The sequence below is a fragment of the Chionomys nivalis genome, chromosome 6 (assembly GCF_950005125.1).
Source record: "Chionomys nivalis chromosome 6, mChiNiv1.1, whole genome shotgun sequence".
Classification (NCBI taxonomy): Eukaryota; Metazoa; Chordata; class Mammalia; order Rodentia; family Cricetidae; genus Chionomys; species Chionomys nivalis.
Genome location: NC_080091.1, coordinates 32,191,484 through 32,215,979, shown reverse-complemented (window position 1 = coordinate 32,215,979; position 24,496 = coordinate 32,191,484). Strand labels below are relative to the sequence as shown.

Sequence of the window (24,496 nt, the reverse complement as noted above, 5' to 3'; positions counted from 1 at the left end):
GACTACTACTCACGGGCCCCGTAAAATATACTTGGACGCATAAGGATGGAGGAGAAGTGACTCGAAGTCTAGCTCTCACTTGTGTAAACTTGTGTGCAAACTTGAGATGGCTCCTTAAGGGCCAGCTTTCTGTGGGGTGGCTCTTGTTTTCAGAGTAAATTATCTGTTGCAAAACAACATCGTTAGAACCATGTACTCTACCACAGATGAATTAAGACCCAAATCTACTAGTCGACAGGCTGTATTTCTTGAAGATACTATCATTGTAAACTTACCATACATATTTCATTCTTCATTAAAATCTTGATATGATATTTCGAAGAGTAGGAAGCAGTGGTTCAGTGTGTTTTGAATGATATTTAGTATCTGGTCTTTACAAACATAGTCTTTTTCTTTTTACCTTACCTTTCTCATCTCAAGAGATACATTGATTTATTCTCTATGCTCAACAAATGTTCAATTCAATATATTTTGAGAAATGATGTTCCACGTGCAGTTATTAAATTGAAAGTAATCATTTTTTCTGATCATCCTCCACGCCTTTAATTTGCAGGTCAAATTTCATTAGCTTACCAACTGAGAAAGAAAAAAAAAAATAATGGGCTTCGGTCCCAAATCCTGTGAGACTATAATTATAAAGCAACATTTGCATTTGTTCTGGGGAAAATTAATCTATTTTTAGCTGTAAATTATATGCTTGAGATAAATATAAAATTAGCAGCCTGAAATTGGCTGTCACTGTCAGCCATGAAGGAATGCCGCTCCGAGTCCTGTGTTCAGGTGCTGTTGATGCTCAGTGACACATGAACAGAATTGAGAAGCACTCTCATGAGATTCATCGTCTCCTTCTTTTTCAGGTGTGGTATAACCAGAAGGGCTTCCATTCTCTCCCCTCCTACCTAAACCATCTCAACAACCTGATCTTATGGCAGTACTTACCCCCGGATACTTCAGACTGGAGACAATATGGTAATGTGATTTTTTGTTCATTGTCATTGACTACTTTCAACAGAACAGTATTTTTTAATACTGAAAGGTGCAGAATAAGGCAATGAAGAATGATGCACAGTTTCTCATCAGACATTCTGTGCATAACATCACACGAAGTTCTGGGCTCTCTCTGTCTCTCACATTAAATATCCAGCTTTCTTGAAGCTGTGACCTTGTCTGTGAAGCAAAAGGTATTCTGAGGATTTATTTCAAAAATTATTCTGCAGTTTAATATCATATAGAAGCAAAAGCAAATTCAATTTTAAGGACTCTACTATATGGAATACTGCAATAGAGAATAAAAGATTTCCCTAATGTGTGACCATTGGTAAAGTGAACATTGTAATTTGGTCTTTGTTGGCCCCTCATCTCATCAGTCCCACGTGCCAACCGCCCACTGATTACCTCTGCTTTCTCATTTTGGTTAATGGCTTAGGTCCATTTTTTGTATCCAGAGTTGATTTCTTGGTTTAGGACTATCTCCCAACTTTAGTTGAGTGGAGAAGCAATAATTTATCAAGTTAATTTAAGTCATTACAAAAAGAAGAAAAAAGTCAGGAAGCATAAACAACACCAGGCTCCACCTGTTGTAGTTTATTTCATGGGTACTTGCAGAAGCATCAGTGCTCATGGAGGTCCATGCTGAGCTGTCACTCTGAATCGGTTCCCTTTGTTCCCTTTTAATATTTGATTCACAATTTACTACCTGTTTTATTTTATGTTTTTTATATGAATGGGCGTTTCATTTGCATGTATGTGCCATGTGTATGCCTTGTGCCTTAGAAGGTCAAGAAAGGTCATTGGATTCTCTGAAACGGGAGCTGCAGATGGTTGTCAGCCATCCTGTCTATTCTAGGAGTCAAATTCAGGTCTTCTGAAAGAGAAACAAGTAGTGTAAACCACTGAGCCACCTCTCCAGCACCCCTACCTTTTCAGGTTTACTTTATGTTGTGGTGTTGGGTTATGTGGTTGCCTTATGCACACCTATGGCAAGTACTCTACCTCTTCCTATACCTCCAGCCTGCTAAAACCATTTAAAATAAAATAAACTAGTTTTTGACACCCTGATAATATCTAATGATAGTAGATAATAAAATATTAAAATATGTATGGCTAAGATAAGCACAAAAGAGTTATTGAATCGCACAAGGTAGGGATAAAGGAATAATATTTATTAAGCGTCTGAACAATATCAGGAACTACAGTAGGATTCATTATGCATATTTTTTAAAAGTTTCACATCAAAATTTGGAAGATAATGTTTTGTAGATGTATCCGATGAGACTAGAATTCACAACTCTACATTTTAATTTATTGTAGTTTTCTATAGTGGTCTCCATCTGTTTTGAAGAGAAATTTCCTTGGTAAAGTGTGAAGACTATACTTATCTGTGGGCATAAGAACAGATATTTAAAGATTTTCATTAGAAATTATGTTGCTTTATTAAACCAGTACTTGTTGATTCTCCTCCAACCACCATGACATCACTCTCACTGTCTATTTGGCTAGTCTTCCAATACCAGACATGATTTCTTTCCAGTTCAGGGAACATTATAGAAGAAGCAAGGGAAGGATTGCAGGAGCCAGATATTCAGAAAATTTCCTGTCAGAGTGTGTCTCTTACTAATATCAGAAGTGACACCACTAAAGCCTCACCAACATAACTGCCCAAATGTTAACTAAACAAGGAAGACACTAGTGAATGTGTTCACCTGGATGGGGAAAAGCCCATGAGGCCAAGGTCTCCACCCTTCTTCACAAATAACTATCAGCAACTGAGAAAAGCTGAGGACAAGAGATGTAGCCTTCCCTAGGGAAGAGTGAACCAGTTGACGGTCTAGTGCCAAATGATCAGCTCTAAAAACATTTACATAGGTATTATTAAATGGATTGAACCGATTATTTTTAGGAATGTATGCCCTTTGTGTGCTGTGAATATGTTTTATTACCACTGGTTAATAAAGAAGCTGCTTCAGCCTATGGCAGGGCAGAAATAGAACTAGATGGGAAAACTAAACTGAATGTAGGGAGAAAGAAGGCAGAGTCAGAGAGATGCCATGTAGCTGCCAAAGGAGACAGACAGTGCAACCTTTTTGGTATGCCACAGCCTCGTGATGATGCATAAATTAATAGAAATGGATTAATTTATGATATAAGAGCTAGCTAGGAATACAACTAAGATATTGGCCAAATAGTGTTATAAGTAATATAGTTTCTGTGTTAGTATTTAGGTCTGGGCAGCCGGATATGTGCATATGTGTACGTATGGAATAAAAGTTCATGAAAAGAGAGGCCATGAATTTGAAGGAGATAAGAGAGAGTATATGAGAGGACTTGGAGGGAGGGAAGGAAAGGGAGAAATGCTATAATTAAATTATAATTTGAAAAAGAAAAACAATAAAATGAAAATATAAGATAGGCATTATTTGCCTACCTTATTGGTTAGAAACTTTGATGTTCTACATAATCATCTAGGAGCTTAGGTGCTGAGCCAGTTTGGCTCTTAGACATAGTAGCATCTTCTTCTCACTAGTAGCATGGGTCACTTTTCTCTCATGTCCAACTGAATGGTCCTTTTCTTTGTGGACATTCTCCATCAAGGACTATAATAGTGGTCCTTGGGCAATGAACAGTAGTTTGAGCTCAATTGGGTATTCTAGAGGTCAGCACTACCGGTCAGTCCTGGCATGCTTCAGATTTCAAGTTGTCTAGTTTGACCTCATCATGAGTGTGAGTATGGAGAGGAATTGTTCTCTCTGAAAAGGATTATATTTTTTTAAAGCCAAATCTCACTTGACCTTGACTGATGCTGTATGGAGGAAGGACCTTTTTAGTTAGTCAGTGAACATTCTTTCCTGAGGATAAGAATAAAACGAAAACATAAGAAAAAATCAGAGAAACACAGAAAGGTTATTCTCAAATGTAGAGGTATTTAGGTATCTAGGCAAGATCAGGAAGAATCTGGAACAAAGAACACACTAAAGTTCAGACAGATGAAGAAAAGTTTGGAGCACGGGGGATAAGAAAGGATTTAAGACCCAAATATAAACTTGTGCTTCTGAGGCTGACATCAGACCTGGCAGCCCTTTGAGAAATGTTAGGAGAAAGCGGGTGTCCCAAAGGAGGCACAGGGTGTTTTGCATGGAGGCAGATATTGCAAGAGGACATGAAACTTTGCAGTAGGATCCAGAATACTGGAAAGGAGAGATCAGAGCAGCCACAAGCAGCCTTGGTCTCAGCTTTGTCTTAAAAGTGACTGGTGAAGGAAGTCAGGTAAGCAACCCCGAGACTGGCTTGCATATTCAGCCAGTGAATAGGTCAGGATATCAAGCTGCCATCTGCACTCAATGGCTAGTGTCCAGAAGGGCAAACAACTGTTGTCCCTCCCACTTCCTGTCCACTCCCTTCCTTTCTCTCTTCTGATGTTCATAGGATTCTTTTTAGCCTTCAGCAGCTTCCTACTGTGGCATACATGTTCCTCTTCTGATCTCTTTGCCCCACTAGACTCTTGTGCTACAGGCTACTGCTGACCAGTCCCCTGTCCTTCTCCCTTGGGGGCAGTCAGAAGAGCAGAGTGACCACCACTACCTCAGGTTAATTGGAAACAAATAGGTGCAAATGGTTTAGGCTGTGGGACCTTCTCTTCCACTGCACCTCCTACAGTGATGAACTGTTTTATAGCAAAGAAAGTGATTTCAGTCATCAGCAAGATGCCAGACTATAAAGCTTGAGGTCATGGTTCTCCCAGGGATATGTTACAGGTAAAACTAGCAATGAGCTAACACACCTTTCTAAGAGCAATGGAAATCAAAGAGCAACAGAGACCAAATAAATACCTAATCAAGAAAAAGTAAGGAACTGCGGGCACCATTCATTTGGTTTTGTCCCACCTACCCTTGGTATATCCTGTAGCAGTTTAAGAGAACTGGTAGCTCAGTCCAAGAGGCTTCCTGTGAACTGGAGACAGCACCCAGAATTCTAAGCTGCGTGTTCTATGCTGCTTATAAACTGCCTCAGTCATGTTGGTCATGGCCTCTGTGTCATGTTGGTCTCTGTGTTGTGTGCTTGAGGTTCTGATAACAAAGGATGCTCAAATGTCAGACCAGAAGAACCAGGAAGCAAGGGTGGGGTCCATTAAAGTCATAAGGGCAGGCTGCAGACTGCAAATGCCAGGGCCAGAAAGCTGCAGGCTGTAGAGTTCATATCATAGCTAAGGCACTAGAGGAAGTGGTAGCGAAATTCTTGGTGAAAATGAAATATTTCAAGTCAGTCTTGCATGGAGGAGAATTAGACAAAGGCTGTTTCTAGGAAACAGGGACCACAAGAACCCATCCCAAGCAACTGCATAACACAGAACTAACATGCAGAGTTTGTGTATATATGTGTGTGTGTGTGTGTGCGTGCCCGTGTGTATATGTGTGTGATTCTTGCCCGACTCTTTCTTTGAGATAAAGTTTTTCCATGTATCACAGCCTGGCCTCAAGTTCACAATCCTCTGTCTTCTCCTTCCAGTTAGAGGGATTTAGAGGCCTATGCTACCATGCCTTACAAGTTTTTGCAAATGCTTAATTTTGAGCAAAAATTCTTATAAAGTTTCTCAAAACATTGCTCTTATGATTCAGCTATGGTGAGGGCAAGAGATTGGGAGTTCACTGACTTTGAAAGGTGGGTTATGATACCCATAGGTTCTGAGAAAAGGCAGATGCCACCCACTAGAGCCCACATAGGAGACCCTGTGGTCACGTGAGAGAGAGAGTAAAAATATGGGTAGGAGCCTCTGGTATGCTTCTGCAGAGGGCGGTCTTGAAGCCTGGGCAGCTGTTGCAAGGAACTGCTTGTTCATCCTGCCCACCCAGAACCAAAATAACCACACAGAAACTATATTCATTAAATCACTACTTGGCCCATTATCTCTAACTTCTTATTGGCTAACTCTTACATCTTAATTTAACCCATTTCTATTAATCTGTATATCACCACGAGGTCATGATCTACCAGCAAAGTTACAGCACATCTATCTCTGGTGGTGGATCTGTGGTGGCTCCTGACTCTGCCCTTCTTTCTCCCAGCATTCAGTCCAATCCTCCCTGCCTACCTAACTTCTACCCTATCAACAGGCCTAGTCAGTTTCTTTATTCATTAATGATAATCACAGCACACAGAGGGGACTCCCACATCCGGAAGCAGACTCAGGATTTCTCTGAAGGAGTGGGTGCCATGAGGGTTGTTATATGCCAGCTCTGCACCTTACTGGGTAGTATTTGGGTAATTGGGTAGAGGGTACCATTGTTGCCTGAACCACAGTTGCCCATCGATCATGTCTGCACTGCTGGTCAGATAACCGGATGATGGCCATCTCAGAAGCATCTACTTACAGCAGTGGGCTCTTCATTTGTTTGTTGAGAGGCTGGCTTAGACATCAAAAACACATTCTCTGCTATTGGAAATTTCTCTAAAGATATTTTATTTGTTTTCTTTGTGTCAGAGTTTCAATTTTTGACTTGTTTATGTGGTCGGTGCTGGAAAGAAAGTTTTGTGCAGTAAATTGGGAACATAGAAGACAACAGCGCAGGAGGGTGCATTGTGAGTTGTTATTAAAATATTGATTAAGAACTCCCACTAGCAAAGCTCTGAGCAAAAATATTCTATCACATCTCTTTCTGCTTGCCCATTCATGTGGGAATTGGACAGAGCTGGATCTATGAGCTTAATATTATAATGAAAGCAAGGCTTAGCTAGGGGAGGAGGCTTATCCTCAGCTTTGACCCCAGTAGCCCCATCACCTAGGGCTCAGGAGCCTGCAGAAAACAGAAGCTGAAACACCCGTTTCCGAACTACACAAACAATACTGGGCATTCCTTCCTGGTTAGCCCTCTGATAGCTGTGTTGGCATTAATGGGCATTTTTGCCCCAGAGGTGAAGGAACTTTATGAGTCCCATTCGGTTTACTCATAAGGAGGCTGGTTTGTCAGGACCTACGGTGGTGTCTTCTCATCCTCGGGCTCTCATATCTTATCTGAGTCCATATCTGAAGCATGGAGCCCAGTGCCATCCAGGTAAAGGTTCAGCGACAACACAGCAGGTCTCAAATGTGCGCATTAAATCACAATCCTATTAACATGAAAATTTATCTCTATTAAATATTCATAAGCTGCTGCTTACTGTCTTTTAGGGTCTTCCTGTGATGCCTAGGCATTTATCCTACATGTAGGTCAAGTAATGAAAAAAGAAAACCAAGGAAAGTCTCCAAACCTGTATGTGCCTCTAGGGTCACCCCACCTTCCACCATGTAACAGGTCCCTAAGTGCTTTTGCCTCCTGGATCTTGTTTTTTGAAATCACTTTTTTTTTCAGAATTCCATTTGTATTGATTCAACAATCAAAGTGCAATCAAGATGCTGACATTTTGTTGGGAAAAGCGTTTCTAAAATGTTGAAATTGTTCTTGCCCAATACTTAGAACTTTCAGCGTCTCTTGTGTGTGTTCAGGATAAAGCCCATGCATCTAAATAGCTGCGCATTTACTGCTGCCAGCCTGAGATCTCATCCTGTTCCATGCCTTCTCACATGGCTCGGCATCACAGGGCTTTTATGCTTAGTGGATTACAGCCCTTGAGGTCCTTCAATTAGGTTTTTCCCCACACTGTCCAGCATCCTAACAGAAGGTTAGACATTTCTGCTCAATGCTCAAGGTCTAGTTCACGTGTGACTAGGCTCCACTGAAGGCCTCCTGCTATCAGAATGAGTTAATAACTCACCTCTTGTCCCCCATAGGTAGTAGTTTCCAAAACCCACCTGTAGATCTATTTCCTCTGACATTCCCATATTTACACAAACCCCTGCAGACATTATGCTAAGCACGGAAGCAGTGAGGAGTGTGGATTGCCATCATCTGTTTTTGTTTGTGTAGCTCCAGGACCTGATATTTTATAGTATTTCTTTCTGGACCTATTCTTACTTCACTTAGCATAATATTCTACACCTTCATTCTTGTTGTTAATGGCAGGATTTCATCATTTTATGTCTGGATAATAGCCCTTGGTGTAAAAATACCACATTTTCTTAGTCTGTTTGTCAGTTGATGGGCACGTAGATTAATTCCATGTCTTTCCTATTGTGAGGAGTGCCATAGTGGACATAAAAGCACAGCTACCCTTTGACAGACAGCAGAAGAAGGATTTCTGGGTCACAGGCAGCTCTACTTTTAAATTTTAACGAGCACCCATGTTGTTTTCAAAAACAGCTACTCTTCACCAGTAGTGTGTTGGTCCCTTTCTCTACTTTCTCTCTTAAACTTATCATTTGTGTTTTTGACATAGCCTCACAGTCTTGCTTCCTGGAGTCAGGCCTTGTCTCCCCATGGTTTTCATTTGCATTTCCCTGATAAGTTCTGGTATCATAGTTTTTTTTTTTTATAATTTCATGTGCTATTGGTAATTCATGTTTTCTTAAAAAATATTGAATTTTTAAAAAATATTCTAAAAAATACTGAATTTTAAAATTGATTACTTTTTGCTATTGAGTTATTTATGCATCTTTGATTCGCACCATTTATTGACTGTATGGTTTGAAATATTTTTGCCCATTGTGTAGGTTGTGCCTTCCCCCAGTTGATAATTTCTTTTGCTGTGTAGAAGTGTTTTCATTTGGTGCCATCCTGTTTGTCTAGTTTTGCTTGTTTTCTGTGTATTTCAGGTCTTATCTAAAGATAATCCATGTCCACTGCAATGTTGGGAAGCATCTCTTTCCCCTTTATCCTGTAATACTTGCCTGACTTTGTGGTTTTTTAAAATGGTTATTGAATTGATCTTTGTGTAGAGTGAGAAATAGTTTTGTTTCTTTCCTTTACATATGGATACTCAGTTTCTATAGCACCATTTAGTAAAGAGTGCCTTTTCCCCAGAGTGCAGTCTTTTTCTGTTATTATATTTATTGTATTAATTATTTCTTTGTCTATTTATTATGGGTGCTTTTTTAAATATGGTGCACATACTGTGATGCTCATGTGGAGGTCAGAGAACAACTTACAGGAGTCAGTTCTCCCCCTCTACCGTGTCGGTCCTGTGAATCACACTCCAGTCATTTTGCTTGGTGGCAAGATAATTTCCCCATGTGCCAGCTCACCAGCCTGCACGGTTTGTTCTTGGCATCTTTGAATAAAACCAAAACAATAACAAATCCATTTGGCCACAGATGGGTTGCTCTATACCTGAACTTTCTGTCTTGTTCCATTTGTCTGTGTCTGTTTTTAATGAAAACTCTATAATATAAAAGATGTGTTATTTTTAATTTTAAGTACTTTGAAGTCAAGTGATATGGTCCCTTTAGCTTTAGTCTTTCTGTTCAAGATTACTTTTCTGTTAACGGTTTATTATGATGCCATATGATTTTTTTTCCTTCTTTCCTAATTAGTGCCTTTCTTTCTGGGCTTGATTTGCACCTTAATAGGATTCTAGGTGTTTGTATGTGCTTGTGTTTAGAGATGGAAGGTAACAGATGGGTTCACACACATTGCGTGCTAGGCAATGAGGCAAGGATGAAAGAAACCAGGGAACAATGAATAAAAACAGTCTCTAGGAAAAACCTTCCTCACCCAGTTCACAATGAGAGAGGAGCCTGAGATCAGGAGACTGTCTCTGGGAAGATACTGGGCAAATGTGGTTATTGGGTGGTAGGAACGGGTGCCTGCAAATGTGACCTTCATTTCAGTCACAGTCAATTTAAGGGATGGTCCTTGTCCTGCTGGGGATGGCTGACACTGGAGGCAGTGAGTTATTTGTACCCATAGTGCCATGCTCAGTCTGAATGCTACCAGGTAGAGACAGTGACTCACAAGCTTCGTTGTCTTCTTTCGTGGGAGTAAAGGGTCACAGTGACCAGAGTCTGCCAACTCTACTCCTTTAAGAATTATGACTTAATGGCAATTTACTAGGACAGAAACTCAGCCCATTTCTAACCCAGGTGAGGTAACCATTGTACCTGTCTTTGTCAAGTAGGTGTGTAAGGTCAACTTTCTTGGATGAGGATCCTCTTGCTAGTGGTTGACTGAATGGGACGGGAGTTATTAAAAAAATCTCCTTCAGTCAGGTAACTCTTTCTCTATTCTCTGTTGTGCCTGTCTCTTGACAGCTCTTTTGGAGGCTTCTGTCTAGATACAAAGAAGTGATAAGTACATGCTGGGGATTCAGTACCTTCTGTTCAAGTCTTCTGGTCCCCTAGAGCCCACCACCTTCTTAGTACCTTTGAGATTCCCATTGTAGGGTTTGTTGTGTTGTGTCTCTGGGGTTTTGGTTATGAAAGGGAGGACCCAAAAGGTACAGGACTTCTCCATCTTAGAGGACCTAGGGTTTGGTCTTGAGATTTTTGTCTACAATCTCAAAAGACAGTGCACAGTAGAATATTGCAGATAGATAGATAGATAGATAGATAGATAGATAGATAGATAGATAGATAGACAGACAGAGAGGCAGAGAGAGCGTAGTTCACCTCAAATTCTGTTTGAGAGATGCTGTTGCCAATATTTTAAACAGGTAATGGGATTATCCTCCTATAGAAAGTGGCTCAAGAATTACATTGTAGATGTATTGTTAGCATAGATAGCTATCTGAGCTGTTAGCCAAAGGAAGATGATGGAATACCGAATCCATAGAACAATGGTTCTCAACTTTCCTATGCTTCAAACCTTTAATACAGTTCCTCACGTTATGGTGCTTTGCTACTTCATAACTGTAATTTTGCTACTGTTATGAATCATAGTGTAAATATCCACATTTTCCAGTGGTCTTAGGTGATCCCTGTGAAAGGGTTATTTGACCCCCAAGATGTTATTACTTAGAGGTTGAGAATCACTATTATAGAAGAAAGACACTTGAGTGAGCATTGGTTCCAGCATAGCACACCAATTATACACGTTTACATGAGGCAAAAATATTTTTGGAACATCAAAGTTGATCCATGAAACTGAAGACATACAACACACAAAACAGAATTTAGTAATAGTGAGTATGTCAAGAGAAATTCCTAAAATGAGAAAAGTACTTGGGCCTGATTGGTTTTGGATTGGGATTTAATATAATTTTTGCCCTACTTTTTGTTTACTTGTTTATGTTTGCATGTAAGTGTGTGTATGGGTATATTTATACCCTACTTTTAAATTCAAGAGCTTTTCATGATTACTACTAATGCTTAGTAGTGGTAATGATTTTTAATATTGAGAATGCATTTTCCCTCTAAGACATTAAGAGTGGGAAGAGAAGGTGAAATACATCAGAATGACACTTATTAGAAGCACCCTCCACCTCCGTACTCACTCTTAGTGGTGTCTGATTACGTTATGCTTTTAACTGTCTCTCAAGATTCCTGGTGACTTCTGAAGACTCAAGGAAGCATTTCTTCAGGCTTTATTGCCTGAAAAGTTTTTACTTGGCCTTTGTTATTTAAATATACAAAGTAGATGTAAAAATCAAACATCTACTTATAATAAACTACAAAACTTATTTTCAACACAGTTCTTTGTTTTGCATTTACAATTTATTAAACATGAGAGAAGTTTACAGGCTAATGAGATCTGTGTACTATTACTTTTTACATAAAGATTTAAATCTTGGCTGAACATTTGATATTACAGGGTAGGCAACTCCTTTATAGTTGATCAGCATTTAGATTTTATAATGGTCAACATTGAGAGTGACACTTCATATTAATATGTAGAACAAAATGACAAAAGAATGTTGAGGACCATTTCAGAAATTGTAAGAAATCCAGTTCTAATTTCAAGTCAAAATTCATTTAGCATTTTCTAATGAAACTTAAGTCAGAAACTCTCAAACAATCAATTTTAAAATCAAACATTCTAACAGAGTACAACTCAAAGACACACTGGTTTGATACTTACAAAATAAGGAATGATGGTAAGAAAGTATGAAAAGTCTTTGTTTTAAAGAATTAAATATTCATATTTCTATAAGAAATAAAATTTTCCATTATGTTCAGCGAGACCGGTTTTGTCCCATGCAATGAGGACTACTGAGAACTGAAGAACAATGGCAATGGGTTATTGATCCTATTGCATGTAATGGCTTTGTGGGAGCCCAGGTAGTTTGGATGCTCACCTTAATAGACCTGGATGGAGGTGGGTGGTCCTTGGACCTCCCACAGGGCAGAGAAACCTGCTTGCTCTTTGGGCTGAGGAGGAAGGAAGACTTGATTGGGGGAGGGGGAGGGAATGGGAGGTGGTGGCGGGGAAGAGGCAGAAATCTTTAATAATTAAATAAATTAATAAAAAAAAACTAAAAAAAAAAAAAAGAAATAAAATTTTCCGTGTATAGTAAAGGCCCTGTAATTCAGTATTTACAAATTTGAGCCAAGGCATTTCAGGTAGCCTTTTAGAATTTTGTGGTGGGGGCATTCACAGTACAAAGGGTGCAAGCTGTGTGTAAAACCTGTGATTATTAGTTGCACTTGTCACCTGGACCTAATCTAAACCCAGAAAGAGGACCCCAAGGATTGTCTAGATCAAGTTGGCTTCTGAGCATGTCTGTGGAGGGTTATCTTTCTTAGGTTAAGTAAGTTAGGAAGATCTCCTCACCATGTGTAGTACCATTTCTTATCAGGGGACCCTGAACTATATACGGTGGAGAAAGTGGAGTCCTAGCTTGTACTTACTAATTCACTGTCCTCTGGTCTTGACTATATATATTATGTGTGTAGCTGATTTAAATTCTTTCCAGTGATAGATGGGAACCTGGAACTGTGAGATAAAATAAATCCTTTTTCTCCTGAATTATTTTTGCCAGATTATTTATCACAGAAACAAGTAGTGAAACTCATATGATATACCATGGAGGCCTCACAGTTACTATTTTTTATTCTGAATTAATTAAAGTTTTCTTGTTTGCCTGTTTGGAAAACTATTTACTGTTACCGTACATTCTAGTAGCCTGCGTTCAGTTATAGGACCTCGCATGGGTTGTGACCCACGGTTAAAAGAACAGTGATTTAACGAGCACAAACTTTTCCACACAGGTGGAGGCCGATAAAAGCCTTTCGATGTCTACATTACAGACATGTGGGCATTAATACTGCCAAAGATATGCATTTATAAAAGTAATGAGCCCTGACGTGATGAGTTGAATCACAATGTGTTAAGTGTCTCTCCATTATAATGGATATGGTACGAAAGCACAGATGTGCATTTTTATAAATGACAGATATACAGTCTAGAAACCATAACAGATGTAGCTATAATGAGAATACTAAATGAGAAACCTAATTTTAGACATTTATACATTGCTATGGGCCAATTCCTAGAAGGAAAAACTGGAATATAAAAGATAGGAATAATCAAAGAAAAATGTTTTATGTGTCTTTAAAATGCACATATGAACATCACCTCTGAAAACCTTTGAAGTGATGTTGGCAAGGGCTGTGAGCCCATTGTGATGGGCATTGTGATGCTGCAGTCATGGCCCTTTGCTTTAAGACTCTTGGCCCTGTTACCAGCCTTGTCAGCCCAAGATTTTCTCATAGTGCCATTGTAACCTAAGTAGAATACGGAATAACAGGATACAAAGAAAATAATACCCCAATTACAGGGATTGTTCCTTGGCATAATGCCTCTTCCACACTAGGACATCAAAGGCTGTAAATGATATTTCTGGCCTCCCAGAAAAGCGATTAAATGGAGACTCAGAAAATTGGAGCTGCACCTCTCACTCTGATACGAATTATGCCTGATCTCAGGATCAGTCAGAAGAACCTTCTTCTGCTTCCATTCGCTTTCTGAATTCATCTTCCACCCCCCCAGCCCATTTCTCCACAGCAAGTTCCACTATAGGAGTGGTTGCTTTATACGTGGTACGTGGTATTGGACACTGGTCATAACCAACTCCTACTTCCCTGGGTCTCTGGAAAGGGGTTTGCTGTCTAAATTGTCACGCCCTAAGATAGTGTGTGAGATGCTCTGTGCAGTTGGGTTATGTCCCCCTATTGATACAGACTTAAAGCTTCCTTGCAGAGACAGTCATCTTCTCCGTGTTTCCTTGTTCATTTCCTATCCATTACTCTCTTATTTTTTGAGAAAATGTATGCATATGCCGCTTATTTAAATAACCCCAAACCTTTTCCAGTCTTTGCAAAATACACATAAAATCTCCTTACCTCCAATTTAAAGTAATATTAGTTTAATTTTAAAGTATGTTTAACCTCGTAGAAGTGCTGCAAAAACAAATAGGATTCTGAAAAACAGTAATGTGGTGGTAAGCCAAGTGTGTTTGCAGACCCAGACACCAGACACCACACAAGTTTCAAGTGTATATATTTATGTCCATTATAATCCACCATCCCCAGTGCTGCCAGAACTCCCATCCTGCTCTACAGTACCTTCTGGGGATGGCCTAAAGTACCACAATGGCTTCCCTGTGGGAGGTAATGTTCTCAGGGATGAACCATTTGTCTGCCCCATCACCCTGCTTATGTTAGCTGGCACAGCAACACCTATGGCCTGAGACCGAGCAGATAAAATCTTTGCTTGGACCTTGATGGATCACCCTGGTACCTAGTGCTCTGATTTCCACATCCAAGTCAGAACACTGGCAGAACATGTTATTCTAAGCCTAGCTGGATGCAGTCTTTCAAAAGCTAACAGGAAGCACTGGGCTTAGCTACCATTTTGACAACGAGGTTTTCTGTTCTAAACCTTCAAACTGGATGTCTTTTTCTGTGTCTTGATATCTAAAGAGAATTTCTTAGTTCCACGGTGAATGCCTAGGAATGACTATGAAGTGAGATAACAGGAAATGACAGCCTCTATTTGTTTATTAAGCTGAAATGTAATTACTTTAAAAGCTGGATACATGAAAGTATAGTATGCTCTTTATAGGGTGCCATGTAATGCTTCAGTACGTATCATATGTACTGAACTACATATATGGTGTAGTAATTAGAGCAGGTATGGCAAGTGTCACCTCATAAATCTTCATGTGTACAAGTATTTTCTTGTACCCTTCATGTAGTGAGGGGCACTACAAGTGCACTTTGTTCTTGTTGCCTTGAGCAGTCTAGGTCCTACTTCCCAGGGATGTTAAGATCTCATGTAGGCCATATGAAACATGTAAACTTTTTAATGTTATTTCACTTAAATACTTCACTCTGTAAAACATATAAATTGTAGCACGCCAAGGCCATTATCAAGTGAATAGTGGTGTCTCTGGTATTCCAGTGAGATTCCTTGAAAGGGAGAGTCCCAGGCCCAGCAGTGACCTGTGACCTCTCCAAAGACATACTTCTAAGGTATAGGTGGAGGCAACACCTAGTGAGGTTCATATCCTCATGCAAAGGAGGGAGGGAAGGACAGGATGGTACCTGCTGGGGGTGGAGGGTTGGAGACTTTTCTGGAGCTCTCTCCATGTATATCAGCAGTTCTTTTGCTGTCTTATGAAGGTTTGATTATATATTATATATTTTTATTATATATATATATATATATAGAGAGAGAGAGAGAGAGAGAGAGAGAAGACAAACAGAGACAGAGACAGAAAGAGATCAGCTCCTCTTCTGCTGCCTGATGAGGGTTTGATGGTCTATCCATGTTACTAGGAACTCTACTGTCTACATGATGATTTTATAGATGCCCAGTTCTCAGTGCTATTGTACCTTGGTGGGAGTTAGGCTGAGATTATCACTGACCTGGGCTCTGCTGATAACAGGAGCAGGTTTTGTGCTCAGGAAAACAGAACCCATGGCAATCAAAACCTGGTATGTTAGGGCTACACCATTCTTTGAAGTTCCTATTTCCTCTAAGAATCCACCATTCCAGAAACTGCCTTACAAAGAAATGTTTGTCTTTCATTGGTTTCCTTACGTGAAGTTTCATTATCAGAGAGCCGGAAAGATGCATTATGCAAATATCCCGAATACAGCCAAGCACACTGGTGATTACTAACCCGAGAGGCAGTCCATCATTCCACCAGTGAGATGGGAGAGCAGATTGCCCTCACCTCCTAGATTAGAGCTCTAAAAATGACACCAGTCCAGGAAATATGCCGCAACGAAGGACAATACATTCATAACTTAGAAATGAGGGAACAGAATGCCATCATTAGAGCACCATTTTTAAACTCTCGGCAGCAACTCTGATGGTTTAGGGTAAGCCTAGATGTTTATGAAAGTTGGTCACACTTGGATCCATCATTGGTAGTTCAAAATTTCATTATTGCACCACCCATGGGGACATTTACGGCTTTTCTGCAGGATGTGCAGAGCAGACTCTTGGTCTCCTAGCCTGTCTCCTTCCTGCTGGATGATTATGGTCTTTGGGTGATCAGCAGTGTGTGCTGGTGAGAAAGTGGGTTGTGATATCAGCATCTATTGGCTGGAAGTCCAGCATGTCCCAGCTAGTTGTCAAACTCTAGGAGGCATCTGAGATACCTGTGTTTCAGGTATCCCTTCTCAAATGGCCATAATGATATTAGTGTGACATAGCTTCACTCAACGATACACACACATACCCAAAGCACACGGCACACATGACCACAGCTTATGTTATCCCTAAGTATCTGACAGGATTCGTTTCGGGAACCTTGATAGATGCCTGAATCCACAGATGCTCACATATTTTATTTGAAACGGCGTTGGTGCAGCATAGGCCTGTAACTTAAAATTACTCTGTCGCACAATTTACATACTCTCCAGGTGACTGAAAATGCATAATAAAATGAAACTGCTATCAGATAGTTTGTGTGCTACACTGTCTAGGGAATAATGAAAAGGAAGATGTCTGTGCTTGCTCGGTACAGATGCAGGTTTTTTTTTTTTTCCTAGACATCTGGGTGCATGGTTAGTTGCAGCTGTAGGTATGTAACACATCGATGAGGAGTGACTGTGGTATACATTTGGGTACCAGCTGCTCATCTCTGTATCATGTATATAAGAACTCAGGTTCTGAGGACTGTCACTTTTTCCTCCTATTCTTACGTGCAGTCCTGTAAATTTAATTCATGTCTTTGTGTGTATGTGTGACGATAACGCTTAAGATCTGTCCCATCAAAGATAATCAGGGCATCATTATCCATGGTCACCATGCTTGTATGTCTGTCCCTTGGACAAATTCCTCTTGTGTCCCTTCAGTAACATCTCCCTCACCCTGCCCTTTCCACACTTATCTTTTATTGTTTCACTTTTAAAAGTTTACATCTAAGCACTATCACGTGGTTATTTATTTTTCTGCTTCTGGATTATTTTATTTATATATTCATTTCAGGAGTATTCTTGCCAAAAGCAAGATTTCTGTTTTTTTTTTTTTTTTTTTTTTTAAATTTGGTTGAGTTATCCTGGCGGTGGTGGCGCACGCCTTTAACTCCAACACTTGGGAGACAGAGGCAGGTGGATCTATGTGAGTTGAAGGCCAGTCTGGTCTACAAAGAGAGCTCTAGGACAACCAGGGCTGTTACCACAGACAAGCCCTTTGGAAAACCAAACCAAACAAACCAAAACCAAAAAAGGTTTAATCTTAAACTCTGTAGGTATTTGTAAATGCCCATGTCTATGATCCACACTCGACACTTTTTCTGCATCTGCTCATCTGACTGTACACGTGGGTTGTAGATTCCTCTTGGTCACGGAGGCTTTGCTGAACATGGTGTGCAGACATGTTATCGGTATAATGATTTTATTTCTTAGTTATGACCCTATCAGTCTTTTACCGGGGTGCCACATCTTACAATATTTCTAATTTTAAAATTTGAAGTATGTTCATTATACTGTGTCTCATAATGGTTGCACTAATTTACATACTCATCAGCAGTGTTTTAAGAAATGCTGTTTAGTATCCTCCAGAACCTAGAAAACAATAGGACCCTAAGAGAGACATACATGGATCTTAACTACCTGGGACGTAGAAAAAGACAACATCCTCTGAGTAAATTGGTAGCATTGGGACCATAGGAGAGGGTGGAGGTTGAGAGGAAGGAAGGGGAGTAGAGAAAAATATATAGCTCAATAAAAACAACAAAAAAATAAAATTAAAAAATCAAAAATTAAAAAAAAAATGCTGGTTAGGTTGATTAGCCTGACTAGTAATCTAATCATTTCACTGTGTATTTATGTTAAAAGTGACACTATAAACTTGGAGCATAAGTTTGGCTTAGTAATAGTGTTCTTAAACTCACACACTGATAAACTCACAGTAAGTTGAAAATGCTGTGAGAAATTCATATAATACAATTAACAGCAAAAAGATAACAAGTTTGTGATTCAAAGTTATAGAGGATGGATCCTGTGGGTGGCTAGGACCGGCTGCTCAATGTGCTAGCTGCCCAGCATGACCAGAGAATGGTGCCAAATGTCTGTAGCCAGGAAAAGATTAAAATTCAATTCTGAAACACAATTTCTACAAAGTATATTTTATTTCTGCCTTACTGTAGAGTTGAAAATTCATAAGTAAAACCCCTGTAAGACAGGAGCAGTCTTTATACATTTTTATTCAATGGTTTTGCTTGACTAAAGCATGACAATGTGATAATGATTTCAAAAAATGAAATTAATTTCTGAATAGGAGTGAGGTGGAATGAGATTCTGATGGGGCCTGGACCAGGAAGTTGAAGGAAAAGATAAAATGTATCAGGGTCAAGGAAAATGATACTAATTTCATCTTCCAAATGGAATTGATAGGAGAATTTTATATTTTATAATAAAGTATGCCTGTGTGATGGTAAAGGATATGACTGTCCCGTTTTTCTCCCTCTCCCCTCTGCCCTTTCATTCATATACCTTTCTCTCTCTCTCTCTCTCTCTCTCTCTCTCTCTCTCTCTCTCTCTCTCTCTCTCTCTCTCCCTCTCCCTCTCCCTCTCCCTCTCCCTCCCTCTCCCTCCCTCCCTCCTTCCTTCCTTCTTTCTTTTTTTCCCTTCCTCTCTTTCTTGCTCCCTCTTTATTTTCTTCCTTCCTTCCTCCTCCTTGTCTGCCTGTCTGTTGTTCTCTCTCTCGCTCTCTCGCTCTCTTCTTTTAGAAAAATATTCTCTAGTGTGTTGGAGCTGGCATACATGCTGAGCTTGGGGAGAGGCAGGCTTAGCGATAATGTGAGTTCAGAGCCACCAAGACAAGGTGTAGTGCGCATGAGCACCGTGACTCTGTGTGAGGGGGCAAAGTGGAAGAAATCTGTTTCCATGTGGCAAAGAAAAGTGAGGAGAGGATGGGACCCAGTTCTGAGCCTGGATGACTGGAATAATGGGAATCCTGAATGGAAGACACCCATGGACTAATAATGGGCATTTGGAGATCAGAAACCAGTAGGTTGTAGGGAACTGGGTGTGTGCAGAACGTATTCAACTCTGTGAGGGTTCAGACCTGGAGAAAAATCCATTTATTTGGAGGTTCCAGTTTGCCTTCAGGTGCTGTGATAAACAAAAACAACGTGAAGGGAGGAAAGAGTTTAGTTGATTTTATACCTGTAGATAAAAACCTATCACTGAGGGAAGCCAGGGCAGGAGCTTAAACAGAAGCCATGGAGGAATGTGCTTCCTGACTTTCTGGCTCTGTCAGTGGCTCAGACTCATCGAACTATCTTGGTCAGCCCAGACCCATCCTTCTAGGGATATACCACAATCAGTTGACTAGGCCTCTCTACACCAATTACTAATCACGACAATTTGATCTATGTAATTCCTCAACCAAGGTTTGCTCTTCCCAGGTAATTCTCTTTTGTGTAAGCTGACATTAAAAACCAATCAGTCTGCTGGGAGTGCTGGTATTCTGCTCTGGCCCTGGATAACTGGAATTAGCACAGGTTCCACAAATCAATGCCTAGAATTTCTGGTAGGAAAAGTTGATCCTGGAGGACAAGCGAGAATAAGACAGGATTAAACACTAGGACTTTGAGTTTGATCCGGGATAAAGGAGATCTGGTTAGATGCTGAAATAAGTCATGCCACCAATGATTGTTTTCCGTTATATTTAATAAACCCATAGGGTACGTTCCTTAGTGACGTCACACTAAATAAGCCCATAGCGGATGTTCCTTAACAGCGATCACACTTAAATGTAGCTGTTAGCTGCCCTTGGGGCTTCGGCACTGTGGCAGCCTTGCTAGGTTTAAGGGTTGTTATGAGCTTATTAGATTCGATTGTCACAAGAGCCAGCCAATAGAGATTCTGGGAGGGAGATTTGGGAAGATGCCTGTGGAATCAGGTAGGTTACTCCAATCACTTGCAGGATATCCAGCTGCTCAGCAACCAGAAGAGTGGCTAAGCTTCAGTGTCTCGAGTTTTTACTGAAGTTTAGTTGATTAAATAAAACCACCATGTCTGTTAACCAAATTCATTGTCCAACCTTGTCTTTTCTCCAAAGATTGTATTAGAGCCAGTGTTCTCAACTGCTAAACATGTTTTCTGTTTGGAACTTGTGTCCATGAACAAGCTTCTCTTTCCAAGTCATTGTAGACTGTTGCCGGGAGGTTTCTGTCCCACCCAGTCCTTCAGTCGTTCAGTCCCAAAGGAATACACAGAGGTCCACATTAATTATAAACTGGTTGGCCTAGTAGCTCAGGCTTTTCTTATTAACTAATTCTTACATCTTACTTGTTCACAGGGGTTTTCTGTCCCACCTTATCTCTGTCCTGCCCAGTTCCTGAAGTCGTTAAGTCACAAAGAATCACACAGAGGTCTACATTAGTTATAAACTGATTGGCCTATTAGCTCAGGCTTCTTATTAACTAATTATTATAACTTATATTAGCCTATAATATCTTTTTTGGCAAGGCAGTCACATCTTGCTTCCTTTGAGGTTGGGTCACAACTGCAGTCTGAGTTTTCCTCTTCCCAGAATTCTTGTTGCCACGCCTCTACTTCCTGCCTGGCTGCCGTCACCCCACCTATACTTCCCGCCTGGCTACTGGCCAATCAGCATTTTATTAAAAATAATACAAGTGACAAAATAAAAGACCATTGTCCCACAGCAGTAGACTAAGTCTATTTCCCCTGATATGTGATGCTATTTTAGCCACTTGAAGATGTTTACATCTGTCCTCTTGCCCTAAAGGTGTGTGTGTGGGGGAAAGGGGGACATTTAGGATTAGAAATTTCAGTATTCTTCTATGTTACTTCAATTTTATAATTGAAATAACTCAGGTTACCACATTTTCTGGGTTTTCTTTAATTTATAATATTCTCATCACCAGGCAGAAAGTAGAATTGCACTTAACAGTGAAATATATCGTCCCCGTGTACAGCACCCTGGGAATATTTGCCATGCTTGACAGGATCTTATTCTTCATAAACAAGGTTTGAGGTCACTTAACTTTTTTGTGGCTACCTGGTAGAGCTAATCAGTATGAGGCTAGCCACTAAGTGAAATTCTGGCTTCCAGTGAGTCGGCACTTCAAGCAGGCAGCCTAGCAAAGGGAGGTAGGGCATCACACCATGAAGGAAAAACAGGAGAGCGAGTTGTGGGTGTTACCAATCCTGACAGTCAATTAACTAACTCTAGCAATTCAGTTGGGGAAGGCTGTGTAAGTCCAGGATTGAGAAAAGCACACAGCAGGCATCAGACCCACACAGTGGATGCCAGGAAAAGAGTATCTGGACATTAATTCAGAATCACAGAAATTGCTTCGTGACATTATGTAGGGGCGTTTCTGAACAAATAACTCCTGTTGCTCTTTCGGTTATGGGCCAGAGCTTGCCGTGCTGTATGACTGATCCCACTGTGGAATGAAATCAAAGACTGGAGTGAATGGGCGTGGTGCAGGCAGCGGAGAGCTGTCAAGGTACATGTAAAATGAATGAATCAAAAGGAAAAGAAAAATACAGTCAAAACATGAAAAGTATTTTACATTTATCTTGTCACCTGTTTCTGTATTTATTTTTGAGACTGCTCTAAAATCCCACCAAACCATCAAGGGATCCAAATGTAAGCCCCAGATTTGGTTCTGAATATTCAAAGTGACCAGTGTGAAGAAGACAACCTAATGACTCACAGTTCACAGTGCCTTTAGGATGAAGCACAAATTGGTGGCAAAAGTATTAGGTTCTTTGATGTAGCATCAGTTGGCATTTGTTAAGGAAAGGCTCCTGCTGTATAATACTCTAAAGAACTTTATAATAAGATCTGATTGTTTGATAACATGGTGATTTCTTCACGTTGACTCCTGGCATCGCACTCTTTTTTTTTTTGCTTTGGGAATTTTATTTTATTAAAAATTTCTGCCTCCTCCCCACCTTCCCTTTCCCTCCCCCCACTCCCCATCTCCTCCCTCTCCAGTTCAAAGAGCAGTCAGGGTTCCCTGCCCTGTGGGAAGTCCAAGTCCTCCCCCCTGCATCCAGGTCTAGGAAGGTGAGCATCCAAACAGATTGCTCCCACAAAGCCAGTACGTGCAGTAGGATCAAAACCCAGTGCCATTGTCCTTGGCTTCTCATCAGCCCTCATTGTCCGCTATGTTCAGAGAGTCCAGTTTTATCCCATGCTTTTTCAGTCCCAGTCCAGCTGGCCTTGGTGAGCTCCCATTAGATCAGCCCCATCGTCTCAGTGGGTGGGTGCACCCCTCACAGTCCTGACTTCCTTGCTCATGTTCTCCCTCCTTCTGCTCCTCATTTGGACCTTGGGAGCTCAGTCCAGTGCTCCAATGTGGGTCTCTGTCTTTATCTCCATCCATCGCCAGATGAAGGTTCTATGATGATATGCAAGATATTCATTAGTATGGCTATAAGATCAGGCCATTTCAGGCTCTCTCTCCTCAGCTGCTCAAGGAGCTAGCTGGGGACATCTCCCTGAACCCCTAGTAACCCCTCTAGAGTTAAGACTCTTGCCAACCCTAAAATGGCTCCCTTGATTAAGATATATACTTCCCTGCTCCCATATCCACCGTTCCTTTATCCCAACCATCCCATTCCCCCAAGCTCTCCCCATCCTTCCTTTCTCACTTTTCTCTCCCCATTCCCCCTTTCCCCCATCCCACTCCACCCCCCAAGTTCCCAATTTTTGCCCGCACAATTTTGTCTACTTTCAATATCCAGGAGGATAATAATTTCTAACAAATCTGACTTCAAACTAAAATCAATCAGAAGACATCGAGATGGTCATTTCATACTCATAACAGGAACAATTCATCAGGATGAAGTCTCAATCCTGAATATCTATGCCCCTAATATAAAAGCACCCACTTACGTAAAAGAAACATTACTAGAACTCAAGGCAGACATCAAACCACACACACTAATAGAAGGAGACTTCAACACACCTCTCTCACCAATGGACAGGTCAATCAGACAGAAACCTAATAGAGAAGTAAGAGAATTAATGGAGGTAATGAAGCAAATGGACTTAACAGACATCTATAGAACATTCCACCCAAATAGGAAAGAATATACCTTCTTCTCTGCAGCTCATGGAACCTTCTCAAAAATTGACCCATACTCGGTAACAAAGCAAACCTCCACAGATACAAAAAAATATTAGTTACCCCCTGTGTCTTATCAGATCACCATGGATTAAAGTTAGAATTCAACAACAATGCTACCCCCAGAAAGTCGACAAACTCATGGAAACTGAACAGTCAACTACTGAACCACACCTGGGTCAAGGAAGAAATAAAGAAATTAAAGTCTTCCTTGAATTTAATGAAAATAAAGAGACAACATACTCAAACCTATGGGACACTATGAAAGCAGTGCTAAGAGGAAAGTTCAAAACACTAAGTGCCCACTTAAAGAAAACGGAGAAAGCACACATTGGAGACTTAACAGCACACCTGAAAGCTCTAGAAAAAAAAGCAGACTCACCCAGGAAGAGTAGAAGACTGGAAATAATCAAACTGAGGGCTGAAATCAACAAAATGGAAACACAGAAAAGAATCCAAAGAATCAATGAAACAAAAAATTGGTTCTTGGAGAAAATCAACAAGATCGATAAACCCCTATCCAACCTAATCAAACGACAGAGAGAACATGCAAATTAATAAGATCAGAAATGAAAAGGGGGACATAACCACAGACACAGAGGAAATTCAGAGAATCATTAGATCTTACTACAAAAGCCTGTATGCCACAAAACTGGAAAATGCAAAAGAAATGGACATTTTTTTAGATAAGTACCATATACCAAAGTTAAACCAAGACCAGGTGAACAATCTTAATAGATCTGTTAGTCGCGAAGAATTAGAAACTGTAATCAAAAACCTCCCTTCCAAAAAAAGCCCAGGACCAGATGGTTTCAATACAGAATTCTACCAGCACTTCCAAGAAGAGCTAATACCTATACTCAATGTATTTCACAATATAGAAACAGAAGAGTCATTGCCAAATTCCTTTTATGAAGGTACAGTTACCCTGATACCAAAACCACACAAAGACCCAACCAAGAGAGAGAATTACAGGCCAATCTCACTCATGAACATCGACGCAAAAATTCTCAATAAAATACTGGCAAATCGAATCCAAGAATACATTAGAAAAATTATCCATTATGATCAAGTAGGCTTCATCCCAGAGATGCAGGGCTGGTTCAACATATGCAAATCTGGC

The 24,496-nt window shown here is 40.3% G+C and overlaps 1 protein-coding gene across 1 annotated transcript in view; it reads left to right on the top strand.

Annotated features, from left to right (window-relative positions):
• Abca13 (ATP binding cassette subfamily A member 13) overlaps positions 1 to 24,496 on the top strand; it is a 405,330-nt gene that overhangs the window by 270,070 nt on the left and 110,764 nt on the right. The window contains exon 48 of the mRNA XM_057772486.1: positions 858 to 969. Coding sequence (XP_057628469.1) covers positions 858 to 969 — 112 coding nt within the window. The remainder of the gene's footprint in view (positions 1 to 857; positions 970 to 24,496) is intronic.